Source organism: Vidua chalybeata, chromosome 4 (genome assembly GCF_026979565.1).
Source record: "Vidua chalybeata isolate OUT-0048 chromosome 4, bVidCha1 merged haplotype, whole genome shotgun sequence".
NCBI lineage: Eukaryota > Metazoa > Chordata > Aves > Passeriformes > Viduidae > Vidua > Vidua chalybeata.
Genome location: NC_071533.1, coordinates 36,585,609 through 36,605,257, shown reverse-complemented (window position 1 = coordinate 36,605,257; position 19,649 = coordinate 36,585,609). Strand labels below are relative to the sequence as shown.

The 19,649-nt window shown below is 38.6% G+C and overlaps 1 protein-coding gene across 1 annotated transcript in view; it reads left to right on the top strand.

Moving 5' to 3' along the window:
- Positions 1-255: 255 nt before the first annotated feature.
- The window catches only part of MTMR7 (myotubularin related protein 7), a 42,764-nt gene continuing 23,370 nt past the window's right edge, over positions 256-19,649 (top strand). The window contains 10 exon segments of the mRNA XM_053941631.1: positions 256-278; positions 1,598-1,666; positions 2,297-2,396; positions 2,398-2,483; positions 2,605-2,721; positions 2,944-2,979; positions 2,981-3,032; positions 13,772-13,894; positions 15,503-15,665; positions 19,295-19,452. Coding sequence (XP_053797606.1) covers positions 256-278; positions 1,598-1,666; positions 2,297-2,396; positions 2,398-2,483; positions 2,605-2,721; positions 2,944-2,979; positions 2,981-3,032; positions 13,772-13,894; positions 15,503-15,665; positions 19,295-19,452 — 927 coding nt within the window.

Below are 19,649 nucleotides of genomic sequence, written 5' to 3'. Positions count from 1 at the left end.
TGTCACCCTGGCTACAGCTGTCCCATCAACCAAGCTGTTACATCACCAGTTTTGAGTTATTTTCTTGCCTACATGTCAGTATTTAATTTATGTCGACAAATCTGTAGACTAAACTTTTAAGTAAGTATTAGAAGTACCTAAATGTAATCTTTAACTCTGTATTATATTAAAATGCAGCCCACAGGAAACTACCCTTAAACAAGTAAGATATAATTGGAAAACACAAATAAATCCACAAAGCCTTCCACATCTAACATGATAGTTCAAATACAGGCCAGGTAGGTCGTATGAAAAATGTCTGAGTTTTTTGGTAATTCCACTGACTATAACAGAATTGTTTACCTATTGGAAGTGAAATGTGCTTTCAGGTTTTAATGGATGAGGCTGAAAGCTGACCCTGTTACTTATGGATATAGAAAATAAGTATGCTGGTATGATTCTAGTCCTCAGTGACTGGCCTTCTTAATGGGAAATAAATTAAGAACTTTATTGGCAGTTTCAGTGGATAGGTCAAAACTTACGTAGGTATGGCAATTTAATTTTCCTGCCCCTATATCTTAGTCGAGTCAGAGCAGTAATCTGCAGATTATTTCTGGTTATACCTTTACAGAGAATTTAATTTCCACACTGTTGAGGCAGCAGTCTCCATGAGCCTGAAATGCAAATGAAAAATATAAGAGAATTTTTAGAAAGCTGTGTTTACTGAAGCTTTCCATGACAATTGCATTAGATATAACTTTTATCTAAGCCCAAATTCTGTTTACAGCTGCATCAGCCCAAGACAGGCCAAAATCTCTGTCAGGATGTTGAGCAACTGATTGCTATCTGAACTGCAATGCTTTAGTTTTGCAGCTACTGATGAATGTGAAGCAGAGTTAAAGTGCATTGTCACTTGCATCTGCAAGTTTTCCTGACATCAGCTGTAGGACTTGAACTGGGCTGTGATGAATCACAAGATGTACCAGAGTAAAAGCATCTCTGGGGACTGAAAGGATAAATGTATTTTCTTCCAACTTTACTCATTGTTGGTAATGCCAAAAGATTATAATACATGCAGTAAATCACATCAGCCATAATTACAAAGGAAACATATTCCACGGTTGGTTAATTCTTAACTGATTCTGATGCTCTGGCCTAAAATAGAGAATAAACTTATGCCACTGATCAAGAGTCTTGTGAAGTCCACACTTTATGTACATTTATGGATGCTATCCAAACAGCAGCAGAACTGTGAGAGAAAGGTGGGCAGAAATGGGCCAAAATGGGAGTGGGAAGCAGAATGGTCAAATCCACGGGTGACTTATTTTCCACTCATGATAGTACAACTTCTGTCTCCTCTAACCTAATAGTTGGTATAAAAAAAACCTCTTGATGCCCTGGGTTTTGTGGATAAGAAATGGAGAAAAAAAACCCCTAATCTAGACATTCATTAACAAGAAACTGGCAGGATTGGATAAACTCTGGAACCAGTACAGCTGTACCCATTGTTCCCTTTCCCTTGGGGTAAAATGCATTTCTGTTTTTGATAACCCTGTGTTATTTTCAACCCATATTTTATCTTTCACAAAACAAATTAAGCTTGCTCTCTTCTCTGCAGGCAAGAAGAGGATATGCAGAGAGCTTCTGTTGCTCTGGAGCAGACTCCTCTTGCTGTGGCCTTTGTGGGGTTTGTTTGACAGGCCTCCACATTTATTTCTATGCCTCCATTAGGCTAGTCCCTACTTGTGAAGAATTGCTGGAATACCTTGATCAATATAGAATACCTGGGCATTTTATATTTAAGGTGTATCTGAAATAATATATTAGCACCTCTAGTCATTTGCACATTGGTATAAACACTGAGAAGTTTCTCCTTTTGCTCTGAATATGATAGCTGGTTAGTGTATGAAAGATGGTTAGAGAAACCTGTTCTTTATCTTCACACTGGTAAACTGGGAAAATCATCTCAGTGTCATTTCTTTTTGCTCCAAGAAGAAACACATATCTGGCAATAGGTAAGGGAAAAGATGGGAGAAGGAATTTCTGGCACAAGGCTGAAAACCTGTGTCACAGAAAATATTCCATTGTGCAAATCTGTGGATGCAGCAAAGTCGTGAATTACAGACACACGGAGCTTGAGATAAACAAAATTCAGTGCTTCAGTTTCAGTAAGTGCAGCTTTTGTCTTTGAGCTACTGTACACGCTGGGCCAGGGAACAAACAAAATGGGGGGAGGCGATCTCGGACAGAGCTCGCTTTATGCTTCCGATCTTATCTCCCCTGGAAGAAGGGGCAGAGCGATGTAACGCTCGATAAGACAGCCGGCCGTGAGGGCTGCGCCCTCGGTGCCCGCGGGGCGGAGGCTGCGGGCGCGGTGGCGGTGCCGGGAGCGGCGGGGCCGGGCCGGGCCGGGCGGCGGGCGCGGAGCATCCCCGCGGCCGGGGCGGCATGGCAGCTGCCGGGGAGGTGGAGCCAGCCGCTGACCTGCCGGCATCGCAGCACGGGCACATCATCTGCCGGCAATAAACCCTCCCTTCTTCCTTCCCATCTGCGCCGGAAAACGCGAGGAAAACATAAAATGCAAATATATTATTAAAAAAAATATATAAAATTTCTTTTCAGCAGTAGGGCCGGAGGAAGGCGGGGGAGGCCAGGTGCGCAGAGCTGCCTCCGCCGGCGGCGGGCGGTGCGTGAGGAGCTCGGCCGGGCGCTGCCGCCATGGAACACATCCGGATGCCCAAGGTGGGTCCCGCCGGCCGCGGCAGCATCCCCACGGCCCCTCCCGCTCCAGCCCAAGAGAGCCTCGCACCGCAGCCCTGCGGGCCTCTACGGCCTTCCAGCTGATGCTGCGGGCTGCTTTCCGGCCACTTTGCCCTGATACGTGCCCAAAACGCCGGGAGGTGGGCGCGTTGCTCTGCGCTATGGGCTTGTCGGGCTTCTCACTCCGTCCCTCTGTTAACGCAGGCACTGGCCGTGAGCCGCAGGTATCCGGAATGGGAGCTGTGTTACCTGCTTTTCAGACGCCTTTCGTTTGCCCCAAGATTTCAGACTTGGTGATGAATTGATTAGTATTTCAATTCATGTTTGATCTTTAGCCGACGTAATCCGTCTTTTTCTACAGCTTTCTAAGCACTAGGCCTGTATTTGTTAACAAAATTGCCACGTTGCTCTAGAAAAAAAAAATACAGTTTTAACACATAAAAGGTGTAGATGAAAAGTAAAAACAAAAAAAAGTGAACCAGAGCAATATGTTAATTCGAAATGGGGTGGGATATATTTTCGTATTTATTTATTTATCTAATAACCCAACCACCTGAATTTAGGAATTTATTTGTATTTATTATCAAGATTTAATATGATGGCATGAATTTGAGATTAGGGCCTTGTTATTTGTCTATCTTTTTTCGCCTTTAGGTGTTAAGCTGTCAATCTAGTATGAAGATAGGCATTTATAACAACTGCCTTTCTTCTAATCTCATTTCATTATCTGTTATCTCCCTTTCTGGGAAGGAAGAATTTCAGAATAGTATGAGTGTCCTCCTGCAGGAAGGTACAAGCAGTGGAAGGTGTCTGTACAGATGCTTCTGACCATTCACTGAAGAATGTTGAAAGCATGAATGAGAAAAATGTTGAAAACAAACTAATAAGTGTAGAAAAATATCCGAAAAAATAAATGGTTGTGTTTGCTGTGAATGGAAGACCCACGAAAGTCCCTGCTGCAGACAATGGAAGCTTATCTGTTTTCTTTTCTACAACCAGGTCCTGATCCAGAAAATATTACTCTGCATATGTAAAACCCATTTCTGTATCTGATACTGTGAGAAGGCACTGTACCAATGCCTCAGGTCACTGAAAATCTTAATTCAGTGTGAGGTGATTCTGCAGTCCTGGATCCTGGCAGTCTCTTACATTATAGCTATGCTGAAAGGTATCTGATATAATAGAGCAGTTTAGAAGGCATGGTTTAAAGGTACAAGGGGTACAAAAATCCTTTAAAATTTCCAATTTCCAACATAAATGTATGAAATCAACATGAGTTACTACTGAAGTATTTCATCTCTCCAGTTACTCCTAAATACACTGAAAAATCATTAAACCCTCCCATTCTGTCAGGTATCTACAGCTACCTGACAGAATTGATACCTTCGGTTTTTTTTAAACCCCTCAGCTTAAAAATCGGCCACCAGTACTTGTTGGGGTGTTTTGTTTTGTCTTGTTTTTACTGAATTTGGTTTTGATAATTCAGAACTGAACATTAAATGTTTTCCAATGCCTGTAATGTAAAAATAGGTAAGGGAAAGCTCACAGTATCATGTGTTAGCCTCTGGTGTCACATTTCCTGACTTCATACAATCTTGTCCTGAGAGAAATTTGAGAAGTGACTGCCCTGCTCTGCAAAGGTATTAATGTCAGAATAATGACACCTTCCTGATTCACAAACCCAGCCACATAGAAAATCAAGATAAATCGCATACTTAGCAAGTTAATAAACTTAATAATATCTGAAAACAAAATTCTTGGCCCAAGTAGAAGCTTTTCCTTCAAAGGGAGTTCTATATTATATAAGGTCCATTAGGTCTCAGCAATTGTTTTAATTTTAAGTGAAATATGACTGTAGTGATTTATGGTTCATAAATATTAAAATTAATCTGATGAAACATAACAGACATTAAAAAAGCAGAAGGTAATTCCATACCAGTTGGATCAGTAGTTCATTAAGATACTCTGTGTCAGAGTGACAGAGGAGAGAGAGCATTTAGACCTGGCCACATTCTGCAGCTTCTTAGCATCTACGGTTGTATTAGGTTCCAGCTCTTCTGAGTTCCATTACTGTCCATTTATGGACCTCTCTGTGTGAGTTAGCCAGAGCTCCTTATAGACAGGATGACACTCTCCAGCTCCACAGCCGGCATGGAAGCACGCTCCAGAAGATCATGGCTTTACAAGAATTACCTTTTTCTGTCTTTTGAAAAGTCCTGAGTAGCTTCCTTCAGTATTGCTTCCTTCTAGCTTCAAGGATTTGTTCAATAAAAATTCCATGTTCACCTTATCCATGCCTTCACAGTAAATCTTGATCACAACCCACCAGATTCTGATAATTTCAGAGAAATATCATCAATGACCCCAAGACCTCTTTCCTATGTCCAATCCATTGGATTGGACAGATATGTTTTAGGTTGTTTTTCCTGGAGGTATTCTACCCTGGTTGTCTGTGTTGAAGCCCCTATATGTCTCTTTTGCCCACACACTGTTTAGCAAGACTCTTCTGGAGTAGGATTCCCCACTGCAAAAGCCATTCTGGTGCTTTCCCAACACACTGTACGTGTCCACCTGCTAACACACAATTTGGTGTACTGACCACTATTGTTCTATCATTATACTCTTGGTAGAAAACGGGGTGCATACGTGATGTATGCACATACATAGGCACTGTATGAACATACATAGATAGGCATGTATGTTCATGTATGTTTAATGTATGTATGAACATACATAGGCACTGTATTTTCACAAGGTAAATGCCATCCTATGTATGAAGGCTGTAATTTAAGAGTTGGAAACCATCCCTCATTGCTGAATAGAATTATATATAACTCCCATACCCCTTTAAAAATTAAAAATTAGTAAAACCAGTGACTGACATGAGTTTGGATTGAACAGCAAGATAGTTTAGGAGAACTCTCCAAACCCAAAATATGACAAACAGCTCATAACATTCTGAAAAAAATAAATCAGCAATACTTCTGAGAAGATTAGAAGCATATTTTATAAGCATGTGTAGAGATATGTCTGACCCTGGACAGGATGAAAGATACAGAGCTCTGTAGATATGTCCATATCATTTGTGTTTGTATATTGGCAACAGGCCTACTTAATGGCCTTATAATAAAGAACACATCAGTTTATCCCTGGTGTACGAGCTGTCTTCAGGGGACTTAGCCCAGAAATTCTTTTGGCTCAGTGTTAACAGAATATTTGGAATGACTTGAGTTGCTCAAGTGCTTTCATTTTTGTGATGTTACGGTGAGGTATTTCCTTTCAATAATGCTTCTCTCAGGCAGAATTTAAGATCTGCTCCCACATGAATGACAAATCTATCTACCAGATGTATTGCTTCACAGAATAAATTTCCAGCATGTGTAAATGAGCTGTGTGTTTGCTTTTGTTTTCATTCTACTTTCCATAATTCTTGCTTTTTTATAAAATTTTATAACATGTCCTTTTTCACAAAATCTCCATCAGGAAACCCATGTAATTTATATCCACTATATATATCACAATGTAAATGGCAAAACATTTGTCAAGGTGTCTATCCAGATCAATAGCAAAAGTGAACCCAGCATGCCCAGTGTTTACTCTCCAACTACATGTTCTGGGTTGCTGGATCTCCACATTTTTTTAAGGTAAGTTGGCGTATTCTACCACTGCTCTCTGTGTGCCTTCTGTTGAGATAAGGTGTGATATTATAGTTATGTTCTCTGTATCCAAGCTACAATTCCTTTTGGAAAAGTTTGATTTATTTCAGTTATGTAGAAAGGTGGCAGCAGCCCTGAGGTGGTATCGGGAAACACCCGGGGACATGGACTGGTTGTTTCCCCCACTGGAAATGGGGAATGGAGTGCCACAGACACTCCAATATAGTACTAGAGTTTGGCTAAACTTGTGTTTAGTTTGCTACTTAGAAAAAGTAGAGGAGGTGAGGCTGGCATGGCCTTTGCCTTTTAATGGTGTTTTGGGCCATCAGGTTACAGCAAACACATGTCTTTTAAGTGCAAAGTTGATTTTCTGCTTTTCAAGTGTTGTGTGAAGGTGGTTTCTGTACTTGAAGTATACAACTTAGAGCAGTGTGTCTTACAATTCAGCTGGTGTTTTCTGACTTCATAACTGTTTCTCATTTTACATCATGATTAAAAATTGTTTAGCCTGTTCTGGGTCCAGTAATGTTTAATGGCTTCAAATATGTCATTCTACTTCACTACTTTAGTCAAATGATGCATTAAATCATCTACACTAATCCTGGGCACATTCAACTCTGATTTTGTGAGTTATGGATTTTTTCTTATTAATAAATCTTCTGTATTTAGAATGCAATTTAGTTTTCTTTGGGTTCCATTTATTCCATCTTTGTGCTATGAGACTTTGAGCCCAAAGGATAAATTTAATACAAGTGAACTTTGTAGTATACTATACCAGAAAATGTTCTGTGGTAACATCAGACTAGAGGTAGATAAAATAAAAATAAAAACTGCAAAAAATGTCCACATATTGTGGGATTGAACTTAAAATATCTGTTTGGAATTGTGCTATAAAATATATTTTTTTTAATTAGAGTCATCAAGCTACCTTCTTATTACGGTAAGTTTTGATTTAAACAAAATCTTGTAACAGCCATTATTCTCAAAATATTTAGTCAAAAATGGTCAGAAGATCACACAGACTTTAATATTTTCAATAATGTGATGCTCAATAAAGAGGTAGCTGGATAAAACAAGCTCTAAAAATCATGTGTGGGTAGTTTTGTATTTTAATTTGTTATCTTGGTATTTATGTCTAAACTGCTAACTCTAAACCTTATTGCGCTTGAAAAATAGTACTGGAAATCATTAAGACTGCATGTCTGCAAGGTCCTCTTTGATTTTTTTTTTTATGCACAGTAGGAGACTGAAGTTGGAATGAAGGATTTGAGAAGTTAGGCTTTGGGGTGGTCAAGGCTGGAATCTCTAGGCCTGCTGTTAATGGGCCCAAGTGTGCGGTATTTGAGCTATTGCTGTCTGCAAATGAAAGGAATGGTCTATTTGCAATAGAAAATGCACACTGACATTTCCTGCTGTGCAGGTGTACTCTGCTGAGAAGGACAGGTCCCTACCACCAGAAAAGGAGTCCTACAAATCCATTTTTAATGCAAATCTCTCATGGCCTGCACAGCTGATATGGCTTGGTACTGCTGCTCTAAAATAGGCTGCTGAACATGGCATGGTTTTAAACATGTAACAGAAAAGCCTGTATCAAAGACAAGAGTTTAAAGATATATTTCTTATTTGTATCCTTTGGCTGCATGCAGAATTCCTTCTCCCTATATATCTTTTCAGAGCCAAATTTAAACAAATTTGGCAAATGTATTAAGATTTACTGCCTTGAGGAAGCCCTGGTTTTCCTAAATTTAAAGCCCTTAGATAGCATTTTTAATTGAATACATTTAGTTGCTCTCTTCTCCTTTTCTAGATAAATGAGATCTAATATAGACTGAAAGAGAAAATTTTATGTATGAGCCTTGTGTTACAATGTTGACACCATATTGTAATGCTCTATACTCTTGTAATAGGTTATTGTTTGCTGCTCCCATTATGCAGCTGCTACTCAGGTGTATCTGATAATGTGGTGCTGACCTTACTCTTTATAGATCTTAGCAGTTTAGTTTCCTTTTAAAGCCAAATAATTAGGTACTTTGTTGTCTGTCTTGCTATTATGAATAATTCCTTATTATTTTTTCAGCTCTTTTCCTCCATTTCACATTAGTCCTTTAGAAAATTAAACTCGTTTAGATTTTTCTTGAATATTTTCCCCCATACTGCCATATCTGCCCTGAGGAAACTTTTTACAATGCATCTCTTAAAGTGTCTTTGCTTAAATGTAATGATTTACTTTTGGCTTTGAGTCTTTTGACATATGCAGCCATCTAACTTCATGTGCATTATTTTACTGTACTTGGGAGATCTTTTCAGAGAGAAAAATAAAGAAGTAACATGCATCAAGTACAGTTTTTATGATTCTTATGAAATAGAATGGAAACCACATTAAAAGGCAGCATCAATTGGCAATTCATTTTTCTTTTATTCTTGCTCGAAGATCATGCAAAAAAGATCACTTATTGTATATTTTGTTTAACAACACTACTGTCTTTGTGTTGGAAAAAAAAAGTAATAGCATTTGGTCTTTTACATGTTGTCTTTTTTCACTCTCAGGAATTATGTTAAACACATGGATAGCTGGGGTCAACCAGGGTGAAGAAAGCTCAAATATTCCACTTGGCCTTAAACCATACCAGCTGTGCTCCTTTTTTCTCATTAGGCTCAGGCTTTTGGCTTTCACAAGCTCTTCCCTTAGCTTTTGTCTGCCAGCAGTGCTAAGGCCAGTGAGAGTCCTATCACGAATTCCCAGGAGGCAGTTTTTTTTTCTTCAAAAGAAGATTTGCTTTTACTCATGTGTGTAACCTCTTGAGGAGAGTAGGGAAGGCAGCAGAAATCTCTGGTTAGTCTAGGAGGCCAAGGGGATGGATGAGAAGTCTTGGTAGGGCTAAGTGTGTGCCCCTAGGGCCCAGTCTTGACTTTGGGTCAGCTTTTTCAGCAGCAGAGATGTTTGTGAAAGTGGCCTTTCTTTATCCTTGAAGAATCACTGGAACTCATTGGTACAGCCAAATTTCAAGGTACTTAATCAGCTTTTACATGAAACTTGCTTTTACAGGTTGTGGTAGAGCAATGAATTTCAAGTGTCTGAACAATAGAGAAGCTCCTGAGGATGTGGCCTGAGTGAGGACATTCCCTGCTTACCTTTTTGGCAGCTTTCTCCTGGCTGGGAGGGTTTTCTGGCCTTTCTCCTTCTTGGGATAAGGAATTAGAGTGTTTAAGTGTCTTCTACTTCAAGTTAGCTAATGCATAGGAAGCAAACACATAAACTTAAAACCTATGTAAGAGAAAAAAGCTCTTTGAGATTTTTTTTTTTTCATAATTCAGAATTTAATTTTATTGGAAAATCCTGCAGTAGAGACCATTTTGTGTCAGATGGCATCCCCATGCTGCACATGAGCTTTGCTGTGACAGGAAGCTCCAGTTCTGTCCAATCTGCTGTACAGTTTTGCTTCTCCTTTCTCTGCTCAGTCTGAGCCCACAGTCAGAACTGATGCTGTGTTTATCTGAAAAAAGCTTTCCTATGTGGAACTGTGAGCAGCCTGAAATAGTAGCAGTAACTTCTGCACTGTTTTGAGATGCTGACGTGTTTGGAGACTGAAACAGCTTAAAGAAGTGAGGACAAAGGTAGAATATTCAAAAAGCATTCAAAATAGGTAATGCAGTCAAAGCTTATTTAAAAATGAAAACAAATTAGGGTACTTGAATATTTTTAGGAATAACATTTTGGCACACAAACTTTTCCAAATGCTTTCAGGGTCATATACTTGCTGTTCTTCCCTAGGTGGGAGTCCTGTTGAAACTGGTGGGAGTTGTGCCTGAATAAAACTCTGGCCCATGATTTTCCCTAATATAACATTTTTTTCTTGAATGACCCCTTGGCAACCTTGTTTGTAAGTAATTTGTCATGTTTATTCTCTGAGTAAAAAGTGCCTTCCATCTGTTCTTAATCTGTGTTCCCTTTAACTTCTATTTTTTCCTCCTTTTTTTCTGTCATCTGTGTTGCATTGGAAATAGACTTTCTGGGCATCTTTATTTATCTCCATGTAAGTAGTCATTGAAATAAATCTCCTGGTGGTCTTTTCTTTAGGCCTAGACAACCACAGTCATCAGGAAAGAAAAATAAAAAAGAATGAGAAAAAAAAATGTGGCAAGAGCTTCAAATCAATTATTTAAATTATGGAAGTTTTACTTAGATGCCCCTCTCTAGACTGCCTTGGCTAATGTTTTCTTTCTAATTCCTTGTGTTCTTCCAGCTCTCAGCTTTACAGACTTGTGTTTTCCAATCTGGTCTCTCACACCAGTTGTTCATTTTAGGTGAAGCACCTGTGCATGGTTGCTATGCTTTTTCCTGACATGTCAGTACATACATAATTTCCTACATTCTCCAATAATGTCTCCAGTTAATTTGGTGAAAAAGTGGAGCATTGTTTTATAGGGAAAAAAAAAAAAAAAAGAAAAATAATTATTATCTGTTTCTGATATAAATTTTGGCTACTAGTGCTGACTTCTCAGCATGCTGTGACTTTTTAGATGGAAAAACTCCTATTCCAAAGCACTATTGCAATATGTGCTCCCTTCTTGTGGAAATGAACATATTCCTATTCCCTCTATTCCCAAACTCTCTAGGTTTAAACAAACTGCTGGACATGGCTTTCTTTTCCTGATTGGGAGAGGGCAGAAGAAGAAAGAAGGCTCATTTTCTGAATCCTTTGATCAGCAGAGTGAAATCTAAGATTGAGCAATGCCTCATTATACTGATGTACTAAATTTATCATTAATAAATACACATGGGGTGTAGATCTTAGCTTATGTATGCAGGCACGACTAAGAGTTACAATTGCTAGTTCTAAAAAAAACAAGAACAAAAAGCCCCCCAAAACTAACCCAAACCCTAGTGTGTTCAGCAGAGGACAAAAAACCAAGCAATGTTTGAGAACTTTTAAAAACTAAACAAAAAGAAAAAGAGCAAACATCACTATCCCACTCCACAGACTACAGATGCTGGATGTTTTTCATCCAACTTTTGAGTTCTGTTTGCACTTTTCGCCTTTTCTCAGGAAGTAGACCTCATGCAGAATAGTCAAAAGTGTGGAAGAGCTTGTCTGGAATAGCTTCCATAAAGGTCACAACTATGTAAAGTTGGGCTCTTCACTCTTGGAACACAAGGATGGAGGGAAGGATCTGTAACAGCACATGTGGCACATAACTGGCGACAGGTTCAAAAAGAGCAGGAGGAAGAGATTTTGTTGTACAATGTAGACCTGAAATGTGAAGTTCACTCTCACAGGGTGTTATGGACACCAAATAAGTTACAGATATACAAAATGCTATTTAATAAAATGAATGGAATGTAAACACAGTTATGGGTATTAAAAAGAGTGACCTCATCTTAGGAAGGCCCCAGAGCTGGGTTGAGATCCTGAGGGAGCATGAGTACATGCCTGCCTCTCACACTCTTCCCTCAGCTGCTGCAACTGTCTCTTCTTGAGAGACAAACTCCAGGGAGAGGTGAATTCTGATCTCCCCAGTGCAGCCACTGCATTTGCTTTGATGAAATCAGACTTACCACACAGCCCTTACTGCAACTGTTCCTATTCAGATTTAACCTTTGATTTATTTCTAGCTCTGCATTAAAAAAACAAAAAACAAAAACAAAAAAAAAAAAAAAAAAAAAAAAAAAACAAAAAAAACCAAAAAAAACAAAACCCCACACAACCAAAGAGGAGCTTTGTTGGTTAGCATTTTTCAGTCATGGGGTTGTGATTGATGAGTGGGGAAGGATGTGACCTTAAGGTCTGGAAATTCATCCCTCAGCTCTGTCCTGTTGTGTGGATGTCTGCTTTGCTTGTGTTCCATGTCCCATGCTAGCTCACTTTGTAGGCTGGGGTGGGTGATGAGTGCTTTGTGCAAGATCAGTGCCTGTGCAGCAGAGCCCTGATTGGACTGCAGTGTAGGGACCTTTCTTCATCCAGACAATGCTGATTTTTATTGCTTTTGTGGGTTCCTTTCAGAAGGGCACTGCCTATGTTTTTCTTTTGTATCATCCCTCCTCTTTTGCTTGCTGCTGAATGCTTGCTTGGTTAATATTGTATTTCTTCCATTCCTTCTCAAGCCAATACATGACCTCTGAAGTAGATGGCCCTGGGAAAAGACTTCATCCATGCTTTCTAGCAGGCTTTTTTGTTTAAATAAAAAGTTTTAGTTTTGTTTAAAACAGATTATAACTAGCCTTGAGGGAGATGACTCTGCTTTAATAATGGCTTGATTTTAAGCATTTTGCTACTAAACTGGCTTATTTTCATTTTAAGGTTTTCTTTATTCCCATTTTTAAAATAGTGCCATGTATTTGGAATACACATCACAAACATGTAAGATGCTGGCATTCTATTTTTCAGGAAAATCAACTAATATTAATTTTAAAATTGTTGTAGTAGGACATCCATCAAACCCATGGTAGCAAACTGGTAACTGTTTTGGGCAGGTTTTATCCCACTGAATATCCAACTTGTTAATTTTTTTATTATTCTAGTTTCTCAGTCAGAAATCATGGAAGCCTAGAATGGTTTGTGTTCAAAGGGACCTTAAAGATCATCTAGTTCCTACCCCTAACAGGAGCCTATAGCACATGCCATATGCAAACCACTAATGATGTACAAGTCACAAGCTGGTGATCTGAGAGTTAATAATGTGTCTTAGACTCTCCTGTTGTCAGGAGGGCAGCAAAGGGACAATGCCCATTTTGTGCCCAAGGTGGGAGAGCAGTGGAAGTGGAGCTGTTGAGTCCCATTGAAAAGTTACTGAAGGCAAAAACTTCCAGTGTGACCTCAGCTATCAGCCCGTACAGGAATGTAGGGAGCAACATCGAAATGTTTCTTTTTAACTCTTTTAAACTCTTTTAACTTTGTTTTAAATGTTAACAGAGATTTGTATGGGAGAAAATTTGCCTGAATGAGACCCATTGAAGAAAGACACTCTACCAGCATTATCTCCTACTTATTGTTATTATTATTTTAATTTAGCTGGAATGGCTTGGATGGAGCTAGAGTTTAGCTGAAGGAGAGGCCCTGCCTTACTGTCACAGGGTTTTGGTAAGATGAGATCACAAGGAAGAGCTCAAGTGAGAAATTGTCTTTGGAAGTGTTACATAACGGGTTTTTGGATACAGAGGTACCACAAGAGAGGGGAGAAAAGGAACATTAAGGAAGATCTGGAAATAAATCACATAATATAATCACATTTCCTCATATAGTTATACTTCTTTGATATTTAATGTTGTGCTGAAAAGAACTTTGTAATAGACAAAATGTGAACATTAAGCTCTCACTTGAGCTTTCTGTCATAGCCTAATTATTTCTTTCTTTTTCCTCTGTCACTTTTTTGTATAGGTGGAAAATGTTAGGTTACTTGATCGTTTATCTTCAAGAAGAGCTGTGGTGGGAACGTTATATTTAACAGCTACCCATGTCATATTTGTGGAGAATGGTTCTGAAACTCGCAAAGAAACCTGGGTATGAATTTTTATTATTTCAGTTAGCTGTAAGTGCATGGCACTTTACTTATGATAATATGAAAATTACTTCCAAAACACTTTAGAAATAGTTAATTAGTTCATATGGATGCTTTTATGGGGCAATGTGAAGTTCCAGCTGAGTAATTTTCAAAAATTTTCAGTAGATTCTAGGTATTACAGTATAGTAAGAGGAATAGAAGGGTCTTCACTGTATGAATACCAGATGTGATTGACTGAGGAACAGCTGCTGTAAACTGCACTGTTGCTCCTATCATCCAGGAAGAACTAAGGAAAAATGCCTTGAATGTGAAATACTTCCTTGGCTCTGTCAATTTTTGGCCTTCTCCCTTACTGCTAGTGTTGAATCAGTGATTTTGTTGGTTTAATACTCTTAATTTTTTTTTATAAAGTAGTATTTTGAATTAACTGTTTTGATTGATTGACAACATACATTGCATTTTCTTGTGGTTTAACCCCAGCCATTGACCAAGCCCCACGCAGCCACTCGCTCACTCTGCTAACCAGCAGAATCAGGGAGAGAAGCTAAAGGGTAAAAGGTAGAAAACTTATGGGTTAAGATAAAGAGAGTTTAATAGGGAAAGCAAAAGTCACACACACAGGCAAAGCAAAACAAGGATCAAATTCACTGCTTCCCATGGGCAGGCAGGTGTTCAGCCATCTCCAGGAGAGCAGGGCTCCATCACACCTAACAGTGACTTGGAAACGTGAATGTCATCACTCCAAATGTGCCCTGCTTACTGCTTCCTTCCACTTTACATATTGAGCATGGGGTCATATGGTCTGGAATATCCCTTTGGTCAGTCGGGGTCACCTGTCCTGGCTGTGCCTCCTCCCAGTCCCCCATGCACTCTCATTTTCTTTGCCAGCATTGCAGTAGGCCTTGGCTTAGTGTAAGCATCTCTATTAAAGCCATCTCTATATTATCAACCCTGTATTCAGTGCAAATCCAAAACACAGCCCCATGTCAGCCACTGTAAAGGAAATTAACTTTACCCCAGCCAAAACCAGCACACATGTACACATATAGATACAGCTATGGCTCGGTGTCATACATCTGAGAGTCTTTTATGTAGCTTAATTATGCACCCCTTGTCCTTTTTTGCACTTATTAACTCCATCTTCCTTTGATCCCACTATTCCTGACCAGGTTTTTATTGTAATGTTTCATGTCATTTGATGAAGTATTTAAAATTATATCAGCATTACCATTCTACCCATGAGGAGGCACAATATTTTAGCCTTATGTAACTGATGCTGGTTCATTTTTTCACTGTGCAAATGTATGAAAAGAGCTTTAACAACCACTAGCTTACACTAAAGCAAACAAACAAAAAAGCTTTGGATAACATGAGCAGGCTGATGTTTGAGCAGCTGAAACTCTCCAGAAATGCCTCTTTGTCTGCAGGTGATATATCAAGCTGCTTGAGCCTGAAGCTGGAGATAGGAACCAAACTACAAGAGGAGGAGCATGAGGGTTTTTTGAAACAGTAGTGGAAGCTACTGTGCCTGCTCTGGCACATCATTATATATAATTAGTTTTCTTCTTAAAGATTTGACTAGCATAACTCTTTTCAATTCTCCTCAGGTTCTCCACAGTCAAATTGCCTCTATTGAGAAGCAAGCCACCACTGCCACTGGTTGCCCGTTACTGATCCGCTGCAAGAACTTCCAGGTCATCCATCTGGTGATCCCTCAGGAACGAGACTGCCATGACGTTTACATATCTCTGATACGTCTGGCTCGACCAGGTATGGGAAGAAAACAGCGCAAAAATCAGCCTTCATCCTGAAGAGGGAGAATTTAATGGAAGAAATGTATCTGTGCATCTTTGTCCTTTGCAGGTTAAGAAAAAAGGTTCGGTAGGGATGTGTTATGAGAGAAATATTGATATAATAATTTGAAGATCAATGAAGAAAGCTTATTAAAATAAGTAGTTCACTCCATAAAGTATGACATGAACTTCTATTTAAAATAATACTCTAGAGCATCATGGGCCATGAAATATACTATATTGCTATATATTATGATGCTATGAGTTGTGTGCAACTCATTTGCTGGATGACATGCGTAAATGTAAATTTAGGATAATATTCTAAATTCAGGTAGGTTTTATGTCCCTGTTGTAACAAAAACTTTACAATATATTTAGTGGTCCTGTCAAGATTTCCATTATGGCTTTTTGTGCTGTGCAGAAATTCCTTAAAATCGGTGAAAGGTTTAGCAGCAAGTAGTTCTATTTCACTGGGCTGCCCGTGTTTTGGCCTACAATTATCTACATTTTGAATATGCCATGTGTGTTTCTGAATTCAGTTCAAGATCCTTTTGAAACCTTTTCCCTTTTCAATGAAAAACCAAATGTTGCATCAAAGCCCAACATTTGATTGCCTACATTATAGCTCCTGTCTGCACTGTGCTCTCCTAAGACCCAAGTGACAAAGCTTGTGGATTGTTTATTTTAAACTATGACTTTAGAAATATAACACCAATTTTTGCTCTTTATTATTATTTTAATAGTATGTAAAGAAATTATCTGTTGCAGTCTTTACAAAGCTGACAACAACTGGATTTAATTTTTTTCTTATTAGGAGAGTACCAATTTTATCTGTGTAGAGGAGACAAAAATTGCACGTCCACCAGCACAGCTACTCAACTTTATAAAGTTCTAGTAGTAGCAATAGTACTATATAGCTGTAGTAGAAGTAACTTAAAGTAGCAGGATGAAAGTAATCAGAGAAATTTAAAACAATTAGAAAAATTCAATCAGTGGTTCTGCTGAAGAAAATCTGGATTCATTCCATGCACCTCAGCTGCAAGTATATGTTCATGTATGCTGGGAGGCATGTGATTCTGTAATCCTTTTTCTTGGAGACAGGAGGTGGTGTGCATGCTGCTATGCACCAGAATGATGAAAGGAAGAGTAGCTGAGGACCATGAATACAAGTTCGGTGACTGACTGCAGTGAACAAGAAGGTCTGAGTAAAGAAGATGCAGTAACAGCACTGTAGAATTACTTCTTTGCATAGTTTAGCTGAACAGCAGCATTCCTGTGCAGGAAAACATTTTCTTCTCCAGCAAACTATCTGATCGTGATTTGAGACAGGATAAAATCTTGCCTACCTACTCAAAATTAGAAGGCTCTGATTCAAGCTGAGTCATTTGTACCTGACAGTGCTCTTCCCTGTCATTTTGTCAGTGTATGAAGCTGTACTTTCTTTAGGTAATACGGTTATTCAGCATTAGAAGGTATTTGTTACTCCATGAGCAGATAATTTGACCTATTCAGGCTCTATTTTTCATTCTCTGCCTGTTCTTTTCATTCATTCCTGAGAGAAGCTCATGTTGTATACTGGCTTAGCATGTTCTATGCTATCTGATGTCCTAGTTACATTAAAAGTGAAGGTTATGCTTTTTTTTTTTTTTTTTTTTGATAGAATTTTAGTAAGGCCAAGCTGTCAGCTGTATTTGGCCCTTTCTTTCTTAATTAAGCCATTTTGTAAAACAATGTGATCATAAGATACTACATGTTTAATAGCAGGATTGCAGATGTTTATGGCAAAATTACTGAAAGATTGGGAAGGTTCCTGTAAGTACTGGCAAAGATGTGGTAACTGACCTTTAAGGCACTGACTACTAATACTTGAACATTTTTGTTACTATGTGCAGATACCATCATGTGATAATACTTATTATGTTGAGGCAGACTACAGTCATAAATAACCTGGATACATAGGTAGATTTTTAAAGGCTTTGCTTGTGCCTCTGAACAGCAGGTCCATTGGAAAGAAAATCCAGATGCTTCTGACTACAAAGCAGTGGAAACAGGAGCTCAGATTACTACCAAAAGCTCAGGTTGGATTTATGGATTGTGCTAAAACTTTAGGTTAACATGTGAGAAATAAGCCAGACTGTCCTCCTAATCTGTGTCATGCCAGAAATTTGAAATTAGAGAATACAGGAGTTGAAACTACTGGAAAATGTGGAAATCGTTCCCTTTTTTCTCCCTACTCAAGACTTCATTGGTTTTCAGTATGTTCCTGACAGAGTAAACATGAAGTTTTCTTTCTTTCCATTCATACTTTTGTGTGTGTATATATACAGTCAATTCAATGACATTTAAAAAGGCAAAACATAACTTACATTAGACCTTTAGAAGACAAAATCAAAATAAAAGTAAAGACTTTCTACAGAAAAAGATGACAGCCTTATTATTATGGGGGGGTGATTTATTATTTTTATAGCTGTAAGTTCTGTTCAGTACAGAACACAGCAATGTAGTAAGATTCTGCTTATTAGGTATATGTTATTAGAAAAGGAGTGTAGTATTTAAATTTAATGATTGTACAGCAAGCGTATCAGTGGAGAACTATGAGATCAGAGAGGACTCAGCTTGTGGTTTACTTCAGTTCTAAATTTAGGGATCTGTTGATCAGAAAGTTTTAAGGAACTTTGAGCAACAGAATGAAATATGCCCCTGTGACAAAGCAATATCTAAAGTATCAATGAGAACACGAATTTCAAGTTGTATGCTGGATAGTTATTTATGTCAGTAACAGCTGGGATTCAGTGGCAGTGGTGTCTGGCTGCCACTGGTCACCAGGATTAAGACACTAATAAATACAGATATACTCCTAAAAAAAGTTAAAAAACTCCAGCACCACCAAAATTTCATATATGGTACGTGGTTGAGGGGGACAGGTGGCATAGCTACTTAAACAACTTCCTGGACATGATAAAATATTTGATGTAATACATGCTTCTTTTATGCAATTACATATTGTGTATCTTGAATGCATTTGCTAGAAATTCAAGGACAGAATTTTGCAGTCTACAAAATTATGATTTCATTGGATCTATTGGAAACCTTCCTAATTAGGGACAATGACTGCTATGATTTTTTGTGAGAATGTGCTGCAAAGTCCATTGTTCATATCTTTTTTCTTTGTCACAGGATAAATGTTACATTAATAAAGGGACGTCCAAACTACCTCTAGATAGCAAATTCTTTTGAAGAACAAGTGCTTACACTGGCACTGACTTTAGTTTTCTTTGGATGAAAGCCTAGTGCTGACATTTTGTCTTTGTGCTGGGAAAAGTTTTTACAAATCTACTGAAGACTAGCAGAACAGTATATTTTAAGTAGCACTTCTATTAAGGCACATACATTGCAACATATACAAATAACAAAAGAGCATATACTTTCAAAGTTTTCTTGACAGTAGATATAAACCAGGATATGTGCTTTTGTAAAGTAAACTGTACTCTTTGAAAGGAAGCTGCATCAAGGTCCATGCCAAGTTCTGGTTTTGAAGTGTGATTTCAGGACGGGAAATTTGAAGTCATTTACCCTTTCTGTTTCTTTGCTTATTATTTTTCCCAGTGAAATATGAAGAACTGTATTGCTTCTCCTTCAATCCAAAATTAGACAAAGAAGAACGAGAACAAGGGTGGAAGCTTGTGGACCTCAATGAAGAATATAATCGGATGGGTGTTCCAAACAACTATTGGCAGATTAGTGATGTAAACAGAGACTATGGAGTAAGTTGTTGTGATTTTTCTGTCACGGAGGCTGTCTGTACAATAAATCTGCAGCCTGACTGAGGACCACTGTAGTGCTTAGTGGCAGTATCTGTTTGTGCTCAGTGCTGTACACACATGTAGTAAGGTGCAGTAACTCTACTACTTCACATAAAATGGCACACAGAAAGTGAGAGAAAGAATGGGTCTTCATTTAA